At 38.3% G+C, this 25,448-nt stretch overlaps 1 protein-coding gene across 4 annotated transcripts in view; it reads right to left on the bottom strand.

Annotated features, from left to right (window-relative positions):
• ARHGAP15 (Rho GTPase activating protein 15) overlaps window positions 1-25,448 on the bottom strand; it is a 619,122-nt gene that overhangs the window by 52,942 nt on the left and 540,732 nt on the right. For all 4 annotated transcript variants that reach the window (XM_040474977.1, XM_040474975.1, XM_040474976.1 and 1 more), the window contains exon 13: window positions 9,967-10,072. In XM_040474977.1, the coding sequence (XP_040330911.1) occupies window positions 9,967-10,072 (106 nt within the window). The remainder of the gene's footprint in view (window positions 1-9,966; window positions 10,073-25,448) is intronic.

The raw sequence follows: 25,448 nt of genomic DNA, 5'->3' as shown, positions 1-25,448 counted from the left end.
CAAGCTTTTGTAATCAAGATAATTTTTGTTTGTTTGTTTCACCTAATGCTAAATAATTCAAAGTGTTTAGGAAGTAAGTACTGAATCTAGAACCAACGATGGACCGGATGATTGTGTTGATAGGCAATAGGAATGATAGCCTTTAGTTTAGCAGTGGGAATAATGACAGAAGATGTGAAATGAAGTTTTTCTAATCCAAGATCTGTTACAAATACCAGACAATTAAGAAATCAGAAACCCTGGCATCTTACCCTGGAGTGCAGTGATTGATCTAACAGGCTCCAGTACTGACGGGTGGTCACAGAGTCCCTGACCAAGGCTCCCTCAGTAGGGGAAGCCTCTTTTACTACTCATTCATTGTACTCAGGGCCTCTTAACATGAAACCTTAATATTAATATTGCTTCTTTTGCAATTAGAGCTGCTTTTCTCTTCATGATGATGAAAAGATAAATATCAGGTGAGGAGACAGAAACTTGAGAGGAACCGCTTGCTAACCAATCCCCTCAAAATGGAATATTCTCTGGTTGTAGTCTGAACTACATATCAAAGTTCCAAGATTCCACTTGATCTTAACTGGAACCATTACTAGCTATTCGATTATTATTTCTCACTCAATGAAGTCATGTGATCCCATCTGTTCAACGAAAATGACTGAGTATCTATGATATGTGGGACTCTGTACTAAGCTTTGGGGATATAACAGGAATCAAAGTGACACAAATTCCTGGAAACTATGAGCCAACGGCAGAGTTCAGTTCTTTACAATTTCCATCTTCATCGATATTTTCAGGACCTGATTATGCTATAGAATAACAGTTTTTTCCTGCTAGGTTATTATATGTATTCCGATGATTTCTCAGGAACCAGAGAATAAGGATTAGAACAATAGCTAGTCATTACCAGAAATTCTGCCTAATGTTCTGTTACCACGAGAATTTACTAGGCTTCCTATGGAGGAGTAACAATTGGAGCCACAAAATATAATACCTCTGTGCTTGCCAAGTTTTCTATCACCAGGCATGCCATTCTCAGATCCTTTTCCCAGTGTCTTCCTCTGACCACTCTTTCAATGTTAGACACCCCTGGGAATCTGTCCTCAGCTCCCTGCTGGCTCCATACTGTCCCTTGCCAGTATTCGTGACCATACCCCCATTGCCGCCTTTAAAATGATGACTCCCAAATTCGTATTTAGATCCCAATCACCTTTCCTGCATTCCCAGCAGATGTTGCTTATCCTTGAATGGAATTCAATAATGAGGTATAAAGAATGACCAATTACATCACAGCCCCCAATTTTCAACTTCTTTCATGCCTCTAATTTTAGTCTTTTCCTTTAGTGAGTTGAGGGTATCACCCCTCAGCTAGTTCAAAACCTGGGTGCCATCCTGAAATCCTTCTTCCTTACCTCTTGCATACATTTGGTGGGTATGTCCTATTGAATTGACCCTCTCTGTGCCTCTTGTATCCACCCCTGTTACCTGTCCCCTCCCCCAGCGTCTCTTTAGTTTGGGGTCTCTATCTTGGACCCTCGCCCCAGGCCCTTAACTGGTTTCACTGTCTCCAGTTTGCCCTCCTACAGGCTATCTTAAAGACTGTGATCTTTATAAATAGAAATCGCATGACCTTATCTCCCTGCTTCTGACCCTTCCACAATTTACCTCATGTCTACAAAATGAATTTCAAATTTCGTAAGAAAGCCTGTGAAAGCTTCTTCGCAACTTAGCTCTAGTTCACTACATCTTGGGCTTATGTTCTGCTACTTCTTTTATGCTTCCTAATCCTCCAATCACGTCAGAGGATTCACTATTTCTTCGCCATACCATAGGTCTCCAACACCACATGTCTTTGTCCACAGTTCTCTCTGTGCTTGTAGTAGGCCTGCTGGCTGCCAAACTGACATCTTTAAGATAGCCTGTGCCATCTCCTCTGGGAGGCATTCTTTGGTGTCTCTAGGCTAAGTTCCAGCTCCTGGTTGGTGCTCTCACAGTGTCTTGCAGTATTGCACCATATTTATTGCAATTGTTTACCAATTTATCTACCCCAGGAGACTACAGGACAAGTGAGGGTAGGAGTCCTATGTATTCCCCTAGTATTGAGTTTAGGGGGTCAGCAAACTTTCTCTGTGAAAGGTCAAAGTGTAAATGTTTTTGGCTTTGTGCAACTTGTCACAACTATTAACTCTTGCCACTGTAGCACGAAAGCAGCCTTTGACAATACACAAACATATAGGTGTGTGTATGTTCCAATAAAACTTTATTGACAAAAACAGGCAACAGGCTGTATGTAGCTTGAGGGTGGGCCATACTTTGCCAACCTGTGATCCAGTCCAGTGCCCAGGATACAGAGGGCACTCATTTAAGACATAAAGGAATAGACAGGATTTCACAGTTGATAAACATTTTAATAAGTGTGAATTTATTTGACCTATTTCACATATGACCAAAAGGGAGAGTTAGAGACATTAAAAGATTTTCTTTAATGTTGTACAGCTTCTAAAGGGTGAGGTTGGGACTTGAGCCTATGTCTTCTGATTCCAAATCCCTGGTTCTTTCCATTAGTTAAAAGGCTAAGATTCATAGCGGAGAAGGATGGGGCAACTTACAAAATTTACCTCTTATGAGAAAATACCCCTATGGGGTGGACCACCACTGACAACAGGGAAGACAGTGGTAGATGGACAGTAGTCATTTTACGTTTTGTTTTGTTTCCTATTATTCAATGGGTAATGTCACCATTCAAATGTTAAAATAAAAGATCTAAAGTAATAATTTCCCTCCTGTCTTAAAAACCTTATCTCCCAAAGCCTTCCTCCAAAACAAGGATCCACCACTGGAAGGATCATTGAACCTTAGTCCCCAGCACACAAACCTTATAAATCCTGTGCCAAGATGTCTCCTAAGTAGATGACATTTTAATGATTACTACAGGGAGTTGGGAACTATTGCTTCATCCTCACGATCAGAGTAATTAATTTTCTTAACTACCAGGCCAAATTCTGCCACAGGAGTCCAGTTGAGAAATTTCGGGCCCATAGGAAGTACATTAGCTCTTCAAAGTGATTAGGGTGCCATTTCAAATACACAAGCAAAGGAGCTATTAGGCTTCTGGCTTATTTCAAACGACTTGCAGCCCTTGTCCCTCAGGAAAACGAAAAAAAAAAAAAAAAGGAAAGAAAAAAGAGAGAAAAAAGAAAATAACAATTTGTACAGGTTCCTCATTTTCCAGTAAAAATACCCATGGCCTGCAAGTCATTGGCTATCAGGTATTATGGTTGGGTGAGCAACCAAAGTGTACAGAAAAAGGGGGGAGTGGCAGAGACAGCACAGAAAAACATAGCCTGATCCAAAGCACACCAGAGCTGAGCACTCAGAGGCCTGACGGGAGGCAGAGAGCTTTACCAGCCATTGCTCTTAAAGACCAGAGAGAAGGGCAAGAGATCATGGGCTTTCAAGTTCATTCTTTAGGCAAGTCTCATTGTTTCTACCAAAATATCAGAAATGCTCACAATGCCATTTTAAAGTCACGGTGGATGAATTATTTCCTTACCATTGTATCCTCATACAACTCTTGTATTTCTAGGCCATCATCATTTGAGTTGCCTCTGACATGCTTTTGTAGAATATTTTATTTAACACCCATGAAGACCACAGAGAAGCTTTAAATATCAGTTTACTCTCAGAAAATAGCCACAGCTCAACAGTTTCGCCTTTCAATGAGGCATTCAACTGGCATGCTTCCATGAGATTTGTCTATTCAGCCATATCATTCCTTCACCTTGGAATTCTATGAACAGCTGGGCGATTTTCTTAGAGTCAATGCAAAAGGGAAGATTTTTTAGTTTTCTTTTCAACCTATTTTACAAAGTGCAAGTCTCCTATAAAAATGTTTACTTGCATCTAAAGCCTGCAGCAAATATATTCCTCCAAAGCTATTTTTGAAACTCAGTGAATGACATGATTTCATTAGTCATCTCTAAAAGCCACCCATTTCTAAGATATTTTGAGTTTCTCTGAACAATGTATACTACAGAGGAATTAAGTGTTTTATCATATGTTCCCCCACTTAAAAATTTGAGATTGTTTTGCCTTCCAAAATTCATGCCACAAAGCTAACCTGGCTGGCGAGTTCAATTTAGCTTGGTAGGTAGACATACTTTTGTATTTATTTTCTCTAAGCATCATGTATTATTTTTATCCTGGAAATAAAAACAAGGTGGGAAAAGACTTCAGTAATAGCTAGAACACCTTACTCGTAGTAATGGCAATAGGAATTCCAGAACTTCAAAAGATCAGTGCTAGATATCAGGTAGATATATAGTTGGTAGGATTCTAGGAATGTTTATTTACACAGGGTGTTTGAGGCACAGGATAAGGCCCTACCAGCTTCAAAACATCTCACTTACCAGCACCCATAAAACCAGTGTGGTGTTCTGTCTGGCAGAAAATTCTCACTGTGGGAATCATTCTGCTAAGTAAGATTACAAGGCAAGAGATCCATCTTGAGGAAACTGCTGTAACAGGGGCGGCTCTGGACAAGAAGCATGGGAAAAACTGTCTATCTCCAGCCTCATCATATCTGCCTCAGAGTTAAGATAGAGTAGATGATCTCAGCAAGTGCCCACTTTGATGTGTTCCTAAGAACACGGAGCAAGACGCAGATGAGGTTGATGGAGAGTCACGGACAGAATAGAGTTTGGCTGAACAGTTCACAAGGGACTGGCGGGTCGGGTATCGTATGGTTTGTCAAACAGGTAAAATCAGCCTCAATGGGACTAGGGGAAAGTGGCTGAGTCAGACCAGGGAGGGATGTAGGTTCTGGAAAAAGATTTTGTGTTGAGATAAAGAATTTTCTGAAAGCCAGGAAATTTGGCAACCCAGCTTCTGTTCTTCCTATATTTATTTCATTAAAAATTATCTTCTATTTCTCTCACTATAAAAATAATATATATATTTATGTATAATATTTGTCTAGAATAATAAGTTATAAATGATAGGTACATAATAAGTTATAGCTACTGCATGAAACTCTTTTTTATTGTTTATTTATTTATTTTTGAGAGAGAGAGAGAGAGAGAGAGAGAGACAGAATCCGAGCAGGGGAGGGACAGAGAAAGGCGGGGGGGCAGACACAGAATCCAAAGCAGGCTCCAGGCTCTGAGCTGTCAGCATAGAGCCCAATGTGGGGCTCAAACTCACAAATCGTGAGATCATGACCTGAGCCAAAGTCGGACACTTAACTGACTGAGCCACCCTGGTTCCCTACTTCACCTGTTTTCTTAACCTCAGTGTCGCCTTCTATACCATTGTTAGGAGAGAAAAAGCAACACATGGCCGAAAAAAAAAACTCCCATAATTTAATGGCTCTAAGAATGAAATATTAACATTTCAACAAAAATTTTTGCAGTCTTTTCCAGATGCACACATTTTCCATATATCTATGGTTACACTCTCTTTGAGTATATAAGATATTGTATCCCTGACTTAAACATAACAGATCTCCAAATAAAAAAAATCAATCAGTCATGAACTACATTGTACTAAGCTGATACGATGTGTCATGTTCTATATACCTTCCCCTATCACTGAACACTTAGGGTGCTTCCAAGTTTCTACCAGTGCAAATACGACTATAAACCATTTTGCCTGCATAAACTGCCTCCCCCATTACTTAATATGACTGGCTCAAAAGACATGAAGAATTGAAAGATTTTCATTCTGGAAATATATTACATATATGACTTTCCAATCATGCTGGTTGGTACATCCTAACTGGCAGCATATAAAGGGCTTGATCTAATATACACCCAACAAAATGGGATTCATCCTGTTTAATTAGTTTCCAATGATCTCATCTTCCTCTTTCTCTACCTTTGCAAAATAGAGAAAAGTTTGTTTCCTTCTAACCAGTGTCTCCTTTTGCCTTTTATTATTATTATTATTACTGTCACAATCACCCGGCGTTGAAACCTCAGACTTATCTCCATGGCTGACTGGATATGGGGATAAAGAAATGACAGAAATAAAAATTGTGTGGAATTTTGCTTTGAAAAGTCTCAAGGTTTAAGCCATTTCTTTCCATTTGATGTTCATCACTCTAATCCAAACACAACTCCCAGGTGGCCTCCTGGGTCTTTTCTCCTTCGATCTTGTTTGCCTTACACTCTGTTGTCTGACTACTTTCATAAATATTGAGCACATCATGCAATTGTCCCATAGATAAAGTTTCAGTGGTTCTCTATGGCTTATATAGCTCCTTTGCCTGGTTCTACTACCCATCAGCAACTAAACCTTATCTTTGTAGGTCCTCCTTCCTCATTAACTTCATCTTCACTTTGCCTCCCTGCCTTTCCAAAGAAGCAGGCTAAAGGAAAATGCATTTGACACATATTTTATAGAGATAGAACTTGCCATTTATGTGATGATTCAGAAGGTACTACAGGACCTTACGGTACTTATTACTGTAATGTCAATTTGTGAAAGTGCCTATTAATAAAGGTTTCTGGTTGATGGCATTTTGAGATGATAGCTTATTCTGAATTTCTGGTCTTATGTTATCACAGCAGAAGCATAGAACTTGACCTTGAGTTTGATCAAGAATGAGGACTCTGGACTCTGAGACTATTCAGCCTACGCAGCTGTTGTGTAATCTTCTGCCTAATGCATTCACAACCCTTTAAAACTTCTGGCTTTTGAGGACAGGACTGGGACCAACCCCGTAGTCCAATTGTGCCGTATTAAGCTTTCTCAGTTTGTAGTTTCTCTTTCAAGGGAATGTTTAATTCAGTGCGGTGCAAAATTGGAGTTCTATTCTGTTGGCTATAGAGTACGTAGGTCAAGTGGAATTTTTGGCACTTCATTACATTCCCTGACCCTCACTAAACAAACTTCAAAATATATATATTTGCAACAATTTGAAATAAACACTACACACAAGTGTTGATGGTAGATTTTCTGAAGAACTACCAAATGCATCAAGGCTAAGGAAAACAATCTAATGATTCTTTCAAACATGAATATTTTTAAATTCCTGTTAAACAATCTTCCTATTTAGTCTTCTCAGGCTTTGATGACATGCCACAATTGGCTGTTTATCAAGAACTTAGCAAAAAATGATTAATAAGATATAATCATGTGCACACACTTGTGCATAATTAAACCCAGTTTTAAAATCAGTGCAGGGTGGAATATGGTCACACCATTCAAGAAAGGTTGGCAACCTAGCAAGTAACGCTTTTCTTTCCATTTTTAATAAAAAAATCATATGTGAATGTTGCGAAGGTGATATAATAATATGATCTTAAATCTTAGTTTAAAACATCTATTTCTATCTCTGCTGAACTGAGTGAAAGTTCTAACAGAATTGGGAAATTAATTTAGGTATAAGAAACATGATCAGGCATTAATTGTTATTCCTGGGATAGTGTGGCATAAAGGTGGAGGATTCTCATCCTTCTGAGATTTTTAATTGGAAGGATTTTCATCTGTTTTGTTTTTTTTCAAAGGAGGATTTAGCTAACTCTACATTTCTTCATTTTATAGCTGTTCGTTCAGTTGGGGAAAAAAGGAATAATTGAGACTGAGTAATGGATATGTCTCAAGATCGCCAAGACTAGGTATTACATAGCAGTATGGGTATGATTTATGACTTTGTCCAGTTAAAGTTACTGGGATAAGCACTCCAGTATTTACTTGTAACCTGAAACCCTTTTCATGGTGTGCCTGGATCCTACGGGAAAAGAATTTACATTTGAGGAATGCTTACCTTGTGCCAGGCATTTTATATGCATTATCTTATTTAATTCTCATAACCACAAGGTATGGCCAATATTATTTAATCCAATTTTATGTGCGTGAGATCATAAGAGGAGTAAGGTATAAAATGAGGATTTGACTCTCTCGCTTTTTCTATTTCCGTAAAACCCAAGGTCCTTTCACTAAACCACATGGGTTTCCCATTGGAGCCATTATGTGGAGGTGATAAGAGAGGACGTCCTGGCAATAAGGGAAAGTCTGAACTTTGACACAAGTTCTCCTCTGGGGTAAAATAGAAAAGAAACTAATATGATGAGTTAGATTAAAGCATGTTCCCTAATGCAGTAACTGATTAAGCAAGTTATGGACTATCCATACTATGGAATACTATGTCAATGTCATCATTAGAGAGAATCACTTAAGTCTGTTTAATGAAATGGAAGGCTGTCCATGAGTTGCAAAATATTGCATAACAATATGTGCAAAATGATTAACTTTAACACAATAACAACCATATACACATGTTTGCACGTGCTTAAACACAGGTCTGGAAGCATATATACAAAAATGTTGGTTACTTCTGCTCAGCAGGCTAAGAGTAACCAGTAGGCAAATTTTACCTCTCAATCTCTATGTATCATTGTTGCTTAAATTTTGTGTGTGTGCAATTATATGTATTAAATTTACAAGTAAAAAGCATGTAATGGATTGGTTGAATAATCTGTAGGAATGACTCAATCCAAGGAATGGATGATTAAGGAGATTTAATCTCACAAAAGCAAAACAGTCCAATCTATTTGACACTCTATCAGGCATCAACATTACTATATGTATATGGCAAAAGGTAAAACCTCATCACTTGTATTGCACTCTGTCTTATCTGAAGAAGGTGTTAAAAGAGAGCAAATGAGTACCAGCCATATCAACTTAACATGTCCAAAATGGAGCTTTCTAGTTTGCTCTTCTTATTCAACCCATCTGTGTAGTATTACCATTTCTTCATGTGCCTAAGCCCAAATCCTAGGAGGCACACTTGCTTTCTCCTTTCTTTTTCCAGCTGTATTCTGACCAGCAGCAGATCCAACCTGACCTATCACCAATATATCTCTTTAAGGACTCCACATAAGCCATCATTACCTCTTGCCTGGACTCCATGGTTGCCTCCGTACAGGTCTCCTTGCTTCCATTTTACAAATCAATTCTCCACATGGCAGCCAGAGTGATCTTTTATATTCCCTCAATTTAGCACTCCTTATGTTTTTTTTATTGTATTTATTTATTTTATTATTATTAATTTTTTAGAGAGAGAGGTGAAAGAGAGAGAGAGAGAGAGAGAGAGAGAGAGCATGAGCTGGGGGGAGGGGCAGAGGGAGAGAGAGAGAGAATCCTAAGCAGACTCCATGCTCAGCACGAAGCCCAACATGGGGCTTGATCACATGACCCTGGGATCATGATCTGATCTGAAATCAAGAGTTGGACGCTCAATAGGCCGAGCCACGCAGATGCCCCAGTTTTTCATTGCATTTAGAATACAATCCAAATCTCTCACTGAGGCCCACAAGAACCTATGTGATCTGACACCAGTTGATCTAATGGCTAGGACCTTAACTCCTACCACCATCCTTCTAGTTCATTAAGCTCTGACTATTCTGGCTTGCTTCCTGCCTTTCAAATACATCAAGCTCTGTGGGTCACTGGGTATTTACACTTGCTTTTTTTTTTTTTCTTTTTTTTGCCTTCAATACTCTTCTCTTAACTTTTTACATGGATGGCACCTTACCAATATGAATCAATGTTTTACAAATGAGGAAACTGAATTTCAGACAGTGTAAGTAACTTATTCGTGGTCATAGCACTTGCTACATGATGAAGCTTTGTTTTGCACTCAGTTCTGAATTATTTCATGCTCTTCCCATTACACTAGACAATGAAGACAGTCCATCCTATGGCTGTGGTTAAGGTTATGACAATAGATGAGCAAGTATCTACTTGCTGAAAAGACCAGGAAAAATAAATTATTTTAAAAGTTCCTTTTATAGGTTCTCCTTCCTACCTTTAGTACACTCTCCAACTTCTTCAGGAAGACTTACACTGGCTAAGGGGAAAATTTGAGATAGATACATTTGGAAAATCTTGTCTGAGAGATGTGAAATTCAATACTGCTATATAAGAAATGAGAATACGATGACCCAATCAGAACCCCTTACAACTTACTTAGTTAGATGTCCAAAGAGAATTTTCATGGTGTCACGATTTGGTGGAGGGAGTTTTTGCACAAGAGACTTTATAGTTTCAATTCTTGTGTTGTAGTCTTGCTTTTCTGAAAGATAAATAAATAAAAGGAAGGTTAGGAAAAAAAAAGAGATTTTATAGGTGTATGAGGGAATTTTCTTAGGAGAACTTTGGAGTAAGATGTAGCAACATAAAGTCTTAATCAGCAACCAAAGAGAATAGGTGTATTCAACGTCCTTATCATGAAGTTTTCTTTTAGTTTGACTGTGATGTAGATCATAGTAATACCAAGCAGCAACAGCGTAGTTTTGACATAGTCTTCTTGTTAAGATCAGTTATTCAATCAGTTTTATAAATTCTTTATTGTTTTATAAGACACAGTAGGGTGAATAACGGCTCTCCAAAGATGTTCATGCCCTCATCTCTGAAACCTGTGAATATGTTGCCTTCTATGACAAAAGGGACTTTGCCAATGTGATTCAATTAGGGACTCTGAGATGGGGAGGTTATTTCAGAATTATCTGGGTAGGTCCAGTAAAATCACAAAGGTGGTTAAGAGAAAAGCAGGAGGATCAGAGTCAGAGAAAAAGGATGATGTATCAATGGAAACAGAAAAATAAGTGGCTATTATTTGATGAAAAGCCATGGGCTAAGGAGCGAAGATAGCCTCTAATAACTGTAAAAGTCAAGGAAAGAGAGTCCCCAGAAGAAGCACAGGTGTGCCAACACCTCGATTTTTCCCAGCGAGACAGATTTCAGACTTCTGACCTTCATGAGTGTAAGATAATATGTTTGTGTTGTCTGAAGCCACTGAGTTGTGATAACTTGTTATAGCAGCAATTGGAAATGAACAGATGAGGACACAAAATGTGATTAAATTACCAATATTTTATTGTTCACTTGATTTTGTGGAAGGGTAAATAATTTTTTAAAATTTCTTCTATGTTATCTTTTCTCCCTAAGAGATTTTTTTGCTATAAAATTAAAAAATGCAAACATTAAAAATTGAAGGCATAATACCTAGTCACATATATTTTCAAAAATATAGTAGGTTGTTTAAAACTACATACCGCCTAGATTGCTTTCTTTCATTTTGTTTCTCTTTTCCTTCAAGGGCATGGATGGCATAATAAGAATTGACTTACTTAGCATCTAGGGAATTCATCTTACCATAATTGTAACCAGGACTTTGAACTGTGATTACTTATTCAACTTAAATACTTTATGCAAATTGACTTAGGTACCTTTACTTTCTATATTCTGTCTCTAACTTACAGAGCTCCTGGTGATCCTTAAGAGGTCACTGTTGGAAAAGACGATATAGAAGAATAATATGTAAGGCATACATCCACCCAATATTTATTCTCTTCTTCTTGGCAAGACAATCCATTGTTGAGGGGATGGCTGTATACTCTACTAAAAGAGTTCCTTTCCCAACCTCCTTGGCAGCTGGAGTGAACATGTGACCACATCAGGCCAATGAGACTTCAGTCAAAGTGATAGAACTTCTGGAGAGGTCATGTGCCAGGAGCTGACTTAGCTTTTTAGCCTTTTTACCTTTCTGCTCCTCAAAATGTAAATGGAATGGTTGTACCATCAAATGACCTTGAGAATTGACTCCACTCAGCTGGAAGAAGTTTCTCTGAATCTGTGAAGGAGTCAAATCAGTCCTGTACAGTCTCTGGGTTTCTTTAACGTAAGAAAATCAGCCAGATTGGACCAAAGGCTTTGAAGATGAGTCTCTGATACTAAAGCCAAACACAATTCCTAATACAAAGTGCTTCTAAAAGCCCAATTCATTATCACCTGTTATGAGGTATATAAACTTTACAGAGTAGGGTAAGAAAGAGTTAGTTCAGAAGCTGGCAGGTTTTTCTTTTTTTTTAAGTGCACTGTTGCAAAAGAAACTTTTAATAAGGAATTATAGGAAAATATCCTGCAAAAGATGGTATTTGGCAACAGTGGAGTGGGGGGCAATCTTCCTAGTAGAACTCTGCTTGGAAACTTTTCTTCTTCCTCCCAAAACCACAAAGGCCTATAAATAATGCCTCCCACAGTTAGAGCTTTCAAAATTGCAGTTATTCTTAGAAGAGTTCCAACATAATATGGATTAAACAACTGCAAATGAAAGAGACAAAGGGGAAGAGAGAGAGAGAGAGAAATTACAAAAATAAAAAAGGAGAGAGAAAGAAAAAGAAAAGCCAGTTGCAACATCATGGCATACAGCAGATCCAATCTTTCTGCCGAAAGGGTAGAAAGCCCCCTTGTTGCTCAATGATGGTAAGACAATGTGATGCTACATAGGACCAGCTGGAGGCTGTGGGATATAACTAACTCAGAAAAAATAAGTAAAACAGCTCAATAAAGAGGAGAGTGAAATTTGTGTAGTATGTCCAGGACAGAGCTCTTAGGGATACTTGGATACTTTGTATTTAGTCATCTGAAGCTGATACCACACACCAATGATTATATATAATTCACATCTAAATACATATATATACATACATCTACAAATACTTATACGCGCATTTACATATTCACGAGGTGGACACATTCTGCATAGTTGGTATGATGCTAGTAGGTATCATTTACCTGAGGACCTGGTGAATTACTTGGTTCAAGCAATAAAGATGATATTGGGAGAGGAGAGGAAGGAAGAGGAGAGGAAATTTCCAATTTCACTGAGATCTCTCGCCATCATAATAATCAGGTCAGCATCAGAGTCTCCAAAAAAGCGACCAGTTGACATTGGGGACAGAAGGAGCAGTCATAAGTTAAGTTTGACAGACGATTAGGTGGACGGTGGCCTAAAATGGCTACATCTAACAGCAAACCTCAGCTTTACAGGGAACATATGACTCAGGTTTAAGAAACGTTGGGGGTTGCTTAATCAGAAATATTTACATTTTCAAGGTCACTGCCATGGTGCTTGAGCCGGAATTAAAACTTTAATAAGCTTGTTTAACCATCAGGTAGAAGAACTATGAACTGCCCGAGACAGAGTCAGTTCTCTCTCTTGTGTGTTCCTTTGCACTTAGGACATTCTATTTATACAACATTCCACATGGTGTTTCCATGGCTTGAATGCCTTTTAAGTTCTCCCATTAAGCTGGGAATTTTCCTATAAAGCTGGACAGATTTTATACTGGCACATAGCGGGTTAAATGAATGAAGACAGAATTATCGAACAAATGAAAAACCTGAACAAGGATTAGAATACACTGACCTTGGTTTGAATTCTGCAACGGCTTTTTATCATCTGTGTGGTCTTGGACAAGTTTCTCACTTTCTTTGAATAATATCTAAAAGGCTAGTTTTATGGATTAAACAAGATAGTATGCAATGTACCTAGCATAATGACTAGTAAAAAGTACATACTCCACAAATATTCACCCCTTTTTTGAGGCCCATGCTGTGTCTGGTTCTTGTCTTATTTTCAGCAGTAAGCATTCTACCTGGTTGTAGTGGTCATCCAAAGTGCAGTTGCCAGTACTCGAACTGAGTTGCTGCCCGTTGGTGACAATACAATTGCCATGGTAGCCTGACATTTCACAGCACACTAGATACTTTGTGATCAACAGGGACTGATGATCGGATCGGTGGGCAATTCAGTTACATTTAAGAATCCTTATAAAAGTATATGGTGGTTCCCATATCTGCTTATAAGAAGCATTCTACACGAAGGCTACTTCATAGGAATATTTTCTCTTTCTTTCTCTGCGTTCACACACACTTGAGAAATTGCACAATTGCATAGTGGTTCACGCATTGTGTGGCTATGTTATATTTAAGTACTGGAGGGGGAAGTGAACAATGGTTCAGAGAGAACTGGAGTATTACTAAGGAAGAGAAATTTGCTTTCCTTACAACATAAGCAGAACAAAATCTTTGAAAAGGTTATAGGAAAGCAGTGGTTTCCCCTTCAAATCAATACCACACCCACTCTTTCATAGCTTGTAGAATCAGGTAATAACACAAATACTTCTAAGTGGAAGAACATCTAAAAATACAATTGGGGGGGGCGCCTGGGTGGCGCAGTCGGTTAAGCGTCCGACTTCAGCCAGGTCACGATCTCGCGCTCCGTGAGTTCGAGCCCCGCGTCAGGCTCTGGGCTGATGGCTCGGAGCCTGGAGCCTGTTTCCGATTCTGTGTCTCCCTCTCTCTCTGCCCCTCCCCCGTTCATGCTCTGTCTCTCTCTGTCCCAAAAAATAAATAAAAACGTTGAAAAAAAAATTTTAAAAAATAAAAATAAAAATACAATTGGATACATTAAAATTGAAGTGACATCTTTTCAGATCTGGTTTATTGACATGTCATATAAGGAATTGGAATCCACATACATAATACAGGACTGGTTAACGAGCTAAGATTCATATACAGCTTACTAAAGATGTGTCACCCGTCTTCATTTGATTCAGTGAGCACTGAAACATAGCATTTTCTATTAATATTCCTCCTTCAGCATATGGTTTCTCGTTATTGTGAAGTATTGAGAGTTTTGAGAAGACTTTGAGATACCTCTGACTTTTTTTTACATTATGACCTAAGGGAAAGGGGAGAACTTCTTCTTTATGGAGAATTAGAGAATCTCTTAGGTAAATTGTGAGACTTCTGCAAAATCTTTCCAGTAACAAGCAACTCCATAATTCTCCACCCTTTCCCTCACATTTGCCCCTAACCTCATTCCCGTATGACTTATTTTTGTATTTACTCTATGCTTTATACTACCTCTGTTTTAGTTCTCTAACCATATCCCAACTGCCTCACCAGTCTCTAAGCTGTGAACATAACCTCCTCTCTAACTGCACACAAAACCTTTCTGTAGTGCTTCATTGTTGCCACTGTTGGGTGGCAAGAAATGTCTATGTAAAAATACGTATAACTTACATGTCCAGTGTTAAAATAGTAAAATAGGAAACAATTTCTTCCTAATGCCTATCCCTCACCCACCTGGCCCCATATTCTCAAACTACATGAAACTCTGTTGTAAATGAACTTCTTGAAAAACAACTCCAGGCTACTTAGAGAAGTAACAGCTTCTACGTGATGTGAAATAGACTTTAATGTTATGATAAGGATGTGGCTTTATAGTTTTGCCCTGATTCATGGTTTTGAGGACACATTTTTTAAAAATATAGTTTATGAGAGTTACATTTACATTTATCTGCATGAAATGTTGCTACTAAAACAAGGACATTTAAAACCAAATGCCTTTTCTGCAAAGAGATAAGATAAAGTTATACAATGATTGAAAGAGTTCTGTGCAGTGCAGAACCCTGGACCTGGTGACCTCTGGACACTTTTCTGGCCTTATCATCCATGCATTTATTATTCTTACGTTATTTATAGCCACATGTTAAATCATTTTCCAAAATTAAGTCTTCTTTGTTATGTGGGTTCACCCAGAGGAAGAAAAGACCAGATTCTCTCAGCAGCCAATATATTGGTAGTACTACTCATTCTATTTATCTGTAACTCTTAAAGCACAACTGTACCCCTTCGTTTTAAAAAGGTCAGCAATTATCACAGCTGTTCTGCTCCTTAAAGTTATTCTGGAATGTATAATGTATCCTGTAAGAAAAAGATGGTAGTCTCTTATACATTAGGGCCATATTTGGAAGAAAGCAATTGAGTTTCTATTCAATTCTTAATTTTTTGTATCATGACCATTTCCGAGTTTAGAGACTGCCCTGGCTTATAGGAAGAATGAGTATCATCAGATAACATTTTATGTGTTACTGTACCCTACAACTGAATACAAATCTCTGAGGACATGCTTTTTTTAATTTTTTTTTTATTTTTTTTATTTTTTTTCAACGTTTTTTATTTATTTTTGGGACAGAGAGGGACAGAGCATGAATGGGGGAGGGACAGAGAGAGAGGGAGACACAGAATCGGAAACAGGCTCCAGGCTCTGAGCCATCAGCCCAGAGCCTGACGCGGGGCTCGAACTCACGGACCGCGAGATCGTGACCTGGCTGAAGTCGGACGCTCAACCGACTGCACCACCCAGGTGCCCCAGGACATGCCTTTTAATTATAAAACTTGAGGTAGATGCTGAGGAATCATCCAAGTCATGTAAACTGCCTGATAAATTTCTTTAAGTTACTTACATTTACTTTAGGGAGAAGCATGTGAGGGCAAATCCAGAATTCACAGATGGATTCAAATAAACATATACTTCAAATTCATGTTATAAAATAACAGAAGCCATATACCATGAAGAAGTCTGAAAGAACTCGGTGAGAATTTTATTCTGCTATATGATTTGGGGAAACATATGATATGTTGTTTGAATTTTTGATGCTTCGCATTCTTCAAAACCCCAAAAAGCCCATACCCCATAGGACTGTTTGTAGAATTAAACATTTCGGTGCACATCAATGCACAGATAATGAGTGCTTATTAAATGTGAGTCCTCTTCCAATGAAAATCTTTCTTTTGAATCATCCTCTCTCTCAGGGTTGGCACATGATTGCTCATAGTTCAAGGCTGTTTCCAAAATCATACAAAGCCATAAATATTAATCTTTAGTACCCTTTCCTAAAAACAGGAACAGCCTATAATATGTGATATCTTTCTAAGTCCTCAGAATCATGCCCATTATCAAAGAGTGTTTGGTCATAATTCATAAGTAGATACATTGTATCATAAATAGAAGTGTCATTATATCATAAACTAGGAATAACCATGGCTTCAGGCTAACCTGTGGTTGGCAACTGCAATTTTTTTAAGATTCTAACCACCCCACTAGCCATCTCCCTCTGAACCAGAAAAGCCTTGTTTTGTATTTAATTAAAAGGAAGGCACATTCTCAATGCCTGCAGATACCTGGTAAGTTTGACTTTGGGTGATGATAATCTATGTCAGAACAGTTCAACTTGAGAACGGAGGTATGTAACTTGCAGGGCACGAAAGATGCACCAGGAACTGAATACTGACCTCAGGTAAGACCTCTGTCTCTCTCTCGTGCGGATTGCCTGAGAATTAGAATGGATCACCGCACTGGCACACTTGTATGCCAAGTTTCTCCTTCCAAGAGATGTTAATATTTTGTCTGATTTTTGAATAAAGAAGGCTTTAAGGAAGAATTTTAAAGATGAAATAACTCTCCATAGCTAATAAATGTCAGTAGTGAAAATACTATGGCTAACTGATTGCCATAAGTCCATGGATTCCTTAACCTGCGAGGAAAGCTTCAGCATGGTGTCTACTTTAGTATCATTTCCAGAGGCCATTTCTGGTTATTGTGCAGGAGGAGGCTGGCCTTTAGGAGCAAACCTAACCTTGTTAAGTGCAACCTTGATCTCTCTCCGTCTCCACTCTTATTCTCTGGTAATGAAGAATTAGAAAATTAAAGAAGTTAATTAGAAAGTTGAAAGAAAAAAAACCTAGTTCTTAAATAAATTTTTTTAGAGTGTTAAACATAGACATGTGTACATGGTTGAAGAAAAAAATATTAATTAAGTGCTACGTGCAAACCTGTGGCAGATACAAAGTTGATTCTTGTCTTCTGTCATTTGACAACTCTGGGGGGCAGATGTAATACACAATATGACATTAGAGATATTTAAATTTAAGACATATCATAATGTCAGGATCAGTGAAGTTTACATGTTTCTTCTGACTGAAGGGGCCCTCTAAATTGATTGTTAAACTCATATTGTTTCTGAAGTGTTAGCTCCTTATACCAAAAAATTCAAAATAATTGAGATATGTACCTAACACTAAATCAACAAATGTAAAATTTTATTTAATTATTTTCGGAAGGACTTAGAATTATTATTCTTAACTTCTTTTTTTTTTTTCAACATTTATTTATTTTTGGGACAGAGAGAGACAGAGCATGAATGGGGGAGGGGCAGAGAGAGAGGGAGACACAGAATCGGAAACAGGCTCCAGGCTCTGAGCCATCAGCCCAGAGCCCGATGCGGGGCTCGAACTCACGGACCGCGAGATCGTGACCTGGCTGAAGTCGGACGCTTAACCGACTGCGCCACCCAGGCGCCCCATTCTTAACTTCTTTATACATTCCCCCAAATACATTCAGGCATGTAATTAAATCACCTTTACTTTTTCATGTGACTATACCCATGTTATTCTAGGCACATCAGGTGCATTGACCTTACATTGAGGGCAAATTTGGAAAAAGTATTCAAGTTTTAATAGTACCTTAAAAAATTTTAATGTTCATTTATTTTTTGAGAGAGAGAGAGAGAGAGAGCGTGCGAGCGGGGAAGGGGCAGAGAGAGAGGGAGACACAGAATCCAAAGCAGGCTCCAGGCTCTGAGCTGTCAGCACAGAGCCTGATGGGGGGCTCAAACCCATGAACCGGGAGATCATGACCTGAGCTGAAGTTCGAGGCTTAACCAACTGAGCCACCCAGGCACCCCAGTAGTAACTTTTAATAAAGGGTATTATTGCTTTGGTGCAACTAGTTGTAGGATGAAGCGTTTCCTAAAATTCACCAACCTAAACCTGTCTCTCAAGTACCACTTCCTGAATTTTGCAGCAACACTCCTCTTTGTGTGAATTGAAGAGGAAAGCAATGGCTGACACCCCAGTAGCGAACTTTACAGGAAAAAGTGTGATTGTATTGTCCTCCCTAGAATTTCTTGTTTTCAAAGTAATTTTGGAGGTGTCATGGTGGCCAAGTATATTTCTGTAACTTACAAATGATACTAATTCATCCTCAGGCGATAGTCTGTGCTGAGAAAATAAAGCTCGCTAGTTTATTTCTTTGAAATTCAGTTCTCCGGTGAGAATTTTCTTTAAACTATACTTATTCAAGCATATCTGCTTTTACAAGCTTAAAACACACACACACACACACACACACACACACGAGTTACCGTTTTGAGTCATTTGACATCTTTCTAATCATAAACCAGTAATTCTTTTCAAGTTATTCAAGTAGCTATTTATATTAAGCATTATCTTTGTACATTTTCATGAGGGTAGAAATCTTACAAATACTTTTCTAGATTTGAAGTTTTTAATATGTGTCTACCTCTTTCCACTGGTAGGTGAATTAAACTATTTCTAGGGGATTTAAAAATCTCACTTAAAAACAACTAGGACTTGTCACACAATTAAGAAAAATGTGAACTAAAAAAATATTTTCCCCGTCTTTTAGGTTAAACGTAAATTTCTTTTAAAAAAAGCATATTAAACTTATCCGTAACTATTCATTTTGAGCAAAAGACCTCTGAAGAGGAGTTAGTGCTTGGTAGGTGAACTGTTTTTCCAGCCAATCCATTTGACATGGCCACACAGTGACACTGAGAACAGAGGAGAGTTAATAGCACAAGCGTCACAATCCTTTAAGAAAGGGGGAATAAAATAATTTTATGATTCAGCTTTATTTTTTAATTGTGAGACTTATTGTAAAAGAAGAAAAACAGGCAACATGTGGTAACTTTAGTCAGCATTTCTGAACTGGGAATGATAAACACCTCTGCCTGGCTCTGGCATTTATCAGGACTGAGATATTATTACCACATAGAGTCACAGCATGGTTACTGTTATCATCGGAAAAAAGAGCCAGCTAATCTTAATGGTTTGTAAAGCCGTTACCTGCACTGGTCTGACATTTATCATGATCATTTTACCACATGGGTCCTACATAGCAAAGGTCTTTTATCTGGAAGGGACATCACTATGAATTATTATTTGCAGCTAGGTAGAAAATTGTATGTTGTAGATACCTTTTCTCATTATAAATCACATAGTCACATTTCACCATTTCCCCCAGAAAGCTGCTGAGCCCAGGTTTTTTGCCACGGCTTGCTTTCCTCTCCATCTCTCTCTCTCTCTTTATAGTTTCTTGAAAATATTAGCCATTTTTTTCATTAATACCCTTAATATAATTTTTGAAGAACTATGTAGACAGTAGGTGAACATATGGAGATACTTTTATTATAGTTAGGGGACTTTCCTTCACATTCTGGGAAGGGACTGGCCAGTACTTTTAGAAATTGACATTGATAAACGGTCTACTTTTGCTGTTTGTTGTTGTTGTTGTTGTTGTTGTTTCAAATGCTTATTCTCCTTTCTGTCTTGGTGGGCAGACTTTTTCTGTTCCTGACCTTGCCAATAGAGTATTTACCAGTAGATCAAACAAAATTTCCGATGCTTGATTTGAAACCCTCAAAACACTAATGCCATCTCTTGCCTGAAATCCTTAGCTTGGAAATGTGTTCTCAGGGGGAGAAAATAATACTTTTATTTTGCCAGATTGTGAGTCTGCTCAGATTTTGTTTTAGCACGTTACAATGGGGTAGAAGTTTCCGCCAACAAATTTGTTTAAAAAGATGCTTGGGTTCTATCCTTATCTATGTCCTAATCATTTAAGTTAACATATTATATAGAAGAAATGAGGATATTAAAAGGTACCATGTTTTAGAACCATGAGACCAAGTCATTGAAGTGAAATGCATTAATTTGACAATGGAAAATTGCAGTGAAGAGCCCAAGTTGTTTACCATGGGGAAGAAATGAACAAATCCTCTCTTTTAAAAAGATTGAGACAACTAATCTTCTGAAAGAGATATTTATATATTTTCTTCTTTCTCAAGTGTTCCATTAGGAATAAACAAGCCAGAAATTCTGCACTTTTATAATGAAGAGGGAGGAGAACTCCTTGCCATTTTTGCATTTAGGAAGAAATGTGCAAGAAGAATGTGACAATTTAAGCAAATCAAGATTGTTTCAAATGGATCACAAACGGGACTTTGTGGGATATTTTATACTAGCATGTGAAGCAAACAGTAAATTTGAAAGGAGGATTTTCTCAATGGTCTAGTTCTGATGTGTTTTCCCATTTCTTTGTGTGTTTAAAAGAGGCTTGGATGTGGTGTTTTAATATTGCTTCGGCTCTTTTGCAAATGAGTTCTGGAGAAATATTCGCACATGAAGGAAAGCCGATGTGCTGTAATGCTGACAGCAGCTGGGGGGATATGAATGAAGAAACCAGATTCCCAAGGCTGAATTTAGCAAAAAATAAACACCTATCATTCCATTAAAAAAATTACCATTTTAAATGTTTATGGGCATCAATAGCAGACCACTCTCCCTTTGATAAAACCAATATATATGTGTGTATATATATATATATATATATATATATATATATTCCCCCCCCCCCACAAATAACTCCATTCCTTAAGGGGTGTGATAGAAACTTTAACCTGATGTGCAATATTTTGCACTGAAGTGCATTCGTTTGCTGCCCTTGTTACATTTGGTTACACATTAATTTTTATATTATTCTGCATTTCTTCCAAAGGAAACAGTTTCTGTTTCAGGAACCTGCCAGACATGCTTGCATAAATTTGGGTGTGGCGCAGGAGGGGGTGGTTGGAGAAGGTCATTTGTGAAATTAACGTGTCCTTTTACTGCTAAGATGAGTTGCGCACACTTTGGTTCAGTCTTCTAAGATTTCATTGGAAAGCAGTGGTCCAGTATACCAACACACTGCCTTACCAATCAGAAAAAGGCTACACTGATTTCAAACAAACAAACAAACAAACAAACAAACAAGCTTTTTTATTCTTCTATTTCAGAATGACTCTTTTGTTCTAGTTTAACATTTTCCTGCCATTATTGCCCCCCCCCCCCCACCCCCCCGCCAAATACTGCAACCTGGGAGTGCTTCCAATAATTAGCCAGGGGCTTTGCTGCTTGGATTTTTCTCCTTTTCTGGGGAACTGGGTGAATCGTTGAGTGCTAATGAATGTCGGAGACTTCTAGCAGTGGTTCGAGCCAGGCACAGCGCGGGCAGACGCTTTCAGCTTCCCACTGTGCCGCAGTGCAAGCCTCCCCGCTGGTATGTTTACCATAGTTTTAATGTCTGCGAAAAATTCCTGATGCAACCGAATTATGTGGTGCCCTCTTGTTTGTCTAACTCCACCCCCACGCCCTCCACCCCCAATTTGGCAGATTCCTTTTGCCCCTGCCTATTGCAGAAAGCTCCTTCTCAACTTTGTGGCCATCTTACCACTCCAATTCTTGCCATGAGAGCCCAGCTGCTCTGGAGGACCAGACACGGTCAATCTAGAAGTTTCCGGAGGATTACACACACCCTACTCTACTTATGACACCTAATAACAGACATCCTCCCTTCCACTGCATTTGAATTTCATCGGAGGTAATGTTAGAGCCACAAAATTAATCATCGGTATTGACAAAACTAGCTTAAAAACATAAACGTGCTTGGTGAAATACACTGTGCCTTTAACGAAATCTATTGAAAGACCTCAGACAATCATTGCAAACTAAATAATGTGCTCCAAGACGAAAACAACCAATCTGTGATTTGACTTGATTTATTCTTTGTCCTTTTCTTAAAAATGGTTATCTCAAAGAAAATGACCATTCCATTATATTGTAAATTGATGAATTCACCAAGTGTGATGCACAGTGAAGTTTTTAATGAATATTCATACAACTCTTTCAATCCATTAACAGGACTTAAGACAATGAGGACTTAAGACTCATTCCCATTTAGACAGTAGAGGGAAAGTGGAATTAATAGCATAAACAGCCCTCGGAAAGTTTAACTTTAATGTATCAAACTCCAGGTGCCAGAGTTTGAGGAAAATAACCAATAATAGCCATTTTTTACATATTTGATGGGACTGATTATGCAATGTGCAACTCTAAATGGCTTATAGCACATTGTAGCATGGTTCCATCCCATTGGCTACAGTAGGGTGCAGGCAGATGGATGACAGTGACAGGGAGAGAAGTGCTTTTGCTTAGCCGTGCGTTAAGATGCCATCCAGAAGCTCTGTGCACTGCAGACACTTCATTAGGATGCCAGGATAATGGTAAACTACCACTCAGAGTGACACCCCATTTCCTGCTTACTGAGCGCTCCAACCTCGGCAGATGTCAACAATCTCACAGTGCTACAGAGCAGACCTAACTTTCCAGCCACTTTGACTCCAATTTTTTCCTCCTAACAGTGCCATACATTATGTGCAATATGTAACGGCAAACACCTCACCAAAAACAAAATCTGCCCAGTTCGTTATGACTGGAGTGAGTGCTTAATTTTTTTGCCTTTGAAAAGATGAGGTACAGCGATTTGGGTAAGAGAATACATCCAGTCACTAACCTAACCTCAAAATTTCTTGCTATGATTTCCATTTGCTAATCAGTTCAAAGTGTTAATTGTGTGGTGAACTCTGATTAATAGTAGTTAAACTCTGATCACAGGGGATATGACTGTTTCTTTTAATTAATGTCCATTCCAAAGGTAAGAGATTGTGGAATTCCTTTGTTAAGGATTTTAAACTCCGTTTCGGTGTGGTTCTTAGTTGTCTGCCAAGAAAAGGCTGACTTGAGCATCTGGATGATATTTCCTCTGCAAATGTATAACTTGAGGCCATTCACACACCACCTTACCAGCAATTCAAGCCAATAGCAACTTTTTTTTCCTATAGTGTAAAGTCCAAAATTCTCTTTATGAAGAACGAAGGTGTAATTTAGATAATGAAAAGAAAAATTCCCCAGATGGAAAAATAATACTTTGAAATCTATCATGACGATACATGATTGATTTACATTTGTCATTCTAAGCATCTTCTTAGAAGTTCAAAGGGCCTTGCAAATGGCAGGACTAAAAATAAATATCCTCCTCTGAGGCCTGTTTCCATTTCCAGGTAAAGACGCAAATGTAAAGGAGAAGTCATAGGCAGAGGTCACACTCCAAAGGAGAATTTGAATGCAAACTTTCAATGTGATATCCTGTAAAAAGAGGTGATGCAAATCTTGACTTTTGGTTTAAAGTGGCATCTGGTTGGCAACACCTAACCACCTCTTGGAACCTGTCACTAACTCTGCTTGAACACAAAGAAAACAGACTAGAGTTCCTAAAATAAACAGGAGCTGCCAATCAACATGGTGTCAAGGAACTAAGGATAATTTCCTTGAAGACAGATTGAATTTAATTGGAAAATACCAGGTGGTGGGACCACCTGAGCTATGGAGCTATTGAACCAGAGAGCTTGACTTTCTGGAAACAGATACGTCCTTCTCTTTCTTCAACTGTCTGGTCTCAAAATCAGTTTCAAGGTCTATGCCAACCTGAAACACTGGGCAGCACTCTCCTTTTTACAGAGCTAATCCCGTTGAGTAGTGTGACTGTTGTCTCTATTTCCTTTCTCACCAGTCCTCTCCCATTCTAACTATAGACCAGGACTCCTTTTTCACCTGTAATAATTTGGAGATAGTGGTTTTCATAAAATAACTGAGGAGTCTGAGAGTGGAAGGCAGGAAGGATGCTCTGATCATGGCACAGATTACAGCAGACACTGTCATCCCATATGTAAAATGTAGGAGGGATGGAGACTGGTAAAAATTCTGTTAGGAATAAATTCTTCGAATTCTAATGTTTTATTTATGTATTTCATCTTTGAGAGTTGAGTGAGTTAAGGAATATAGTGGGAGAGGATCTTCAATATCAAGGTGGTGGGGCCATAAGATACTAAATATGCTAGGGAAGAATTCATATAAGAGCTATGGTTATCAATTTGTCATTTGGGCATAGCTCCAAGACAAGGATTTGACTCAAAATGAGGCAGCGGGTAAAAGGCAATATGTGTGTTTGGTTACATTTTCACCTTTTGAGATGACTAAACACAACAAAATTTACCACAGTGCATGACTTTTAAAAACACTCATTTCAGATAAGAGAACAATGCTCAGAAGGTCAGAACTTTCACAATGACCATGAGACAAATAGGAAACTATTTAGCACCTTCAATAGAATTTGAAACATCAAAGATTCGAATGAAAAGGAGCAGCAGGCCTCCATAAGGAGAGAGTAGGGTAAGATGGAAAGATGAATAGGGTGGATAGGATAAGAGGGCAAGGAGATAGTGAGGAGAAAGACAGTGGGAAAACTAAGAATGCAAAGTACTTTTTTTTTCAACCACCAAAAATTCCATTCAGTGATATGGATGCCAAACTAGAGAAGCTTCCCCAGAATGTGGAAATGAAAAAAAATGATAGGAAAAAGACATGTTGGAAGTCAGAGAATTGAGAGACTATGATTTGTAAGTATCCTTTAGGGAGAAACCAGAACATTTGAAAGCTATACAATAATCAAGGCAAAATTAAAGCAAAATTCTGAGAATAAACAACAACAACAACAACAACAACAACAACAACACTATCTGAATATTTAAAATGATGGCCGGATTCTAAGAAAACTCCACCGAGTAAAGACGCTACCTAGACGTATTTTGGCAAAGCTTTGAAGTGATAAAGATCAAGGATAATCCTACAACTATTCGAACAAAAAGAAGACAAAGTAAGCTTCCTCAGACTTTCCTAAGACTTATTTCCCTAAATTCTAAAGTAAAACAAAGCAGTATCTACTGTTCATAGGATGTAAATCGTGGCCCCAAAACTCTCGTGTTATCTTTTGTATGTTAAAACAACAAAAAGACATCCTC

The sequence above is a fragment of the Herpailurus yagouaroundi genome, unplaced genomic scaffold (assembly GCF_014898765.1).
Source record: "Herpailurus yagouaroundi ecotype Mexico unplaced genomic scaffold, PumYag 140, whole genome shotgun sequence".
In the NCBI taxonomy this organism is placed as follows: domain Eukaryota; kingdom Metazoa; phylum Chordata; class Mammalia; order Carnivora; family Felidae; genus Herpailurus; species Herpailurus yagouaroundi.
The sequence above is the reverse complement of the archived record's forward strand: the minus strand, read 5'-3'. Positions and strand labels throughout refer to the sequence as shown.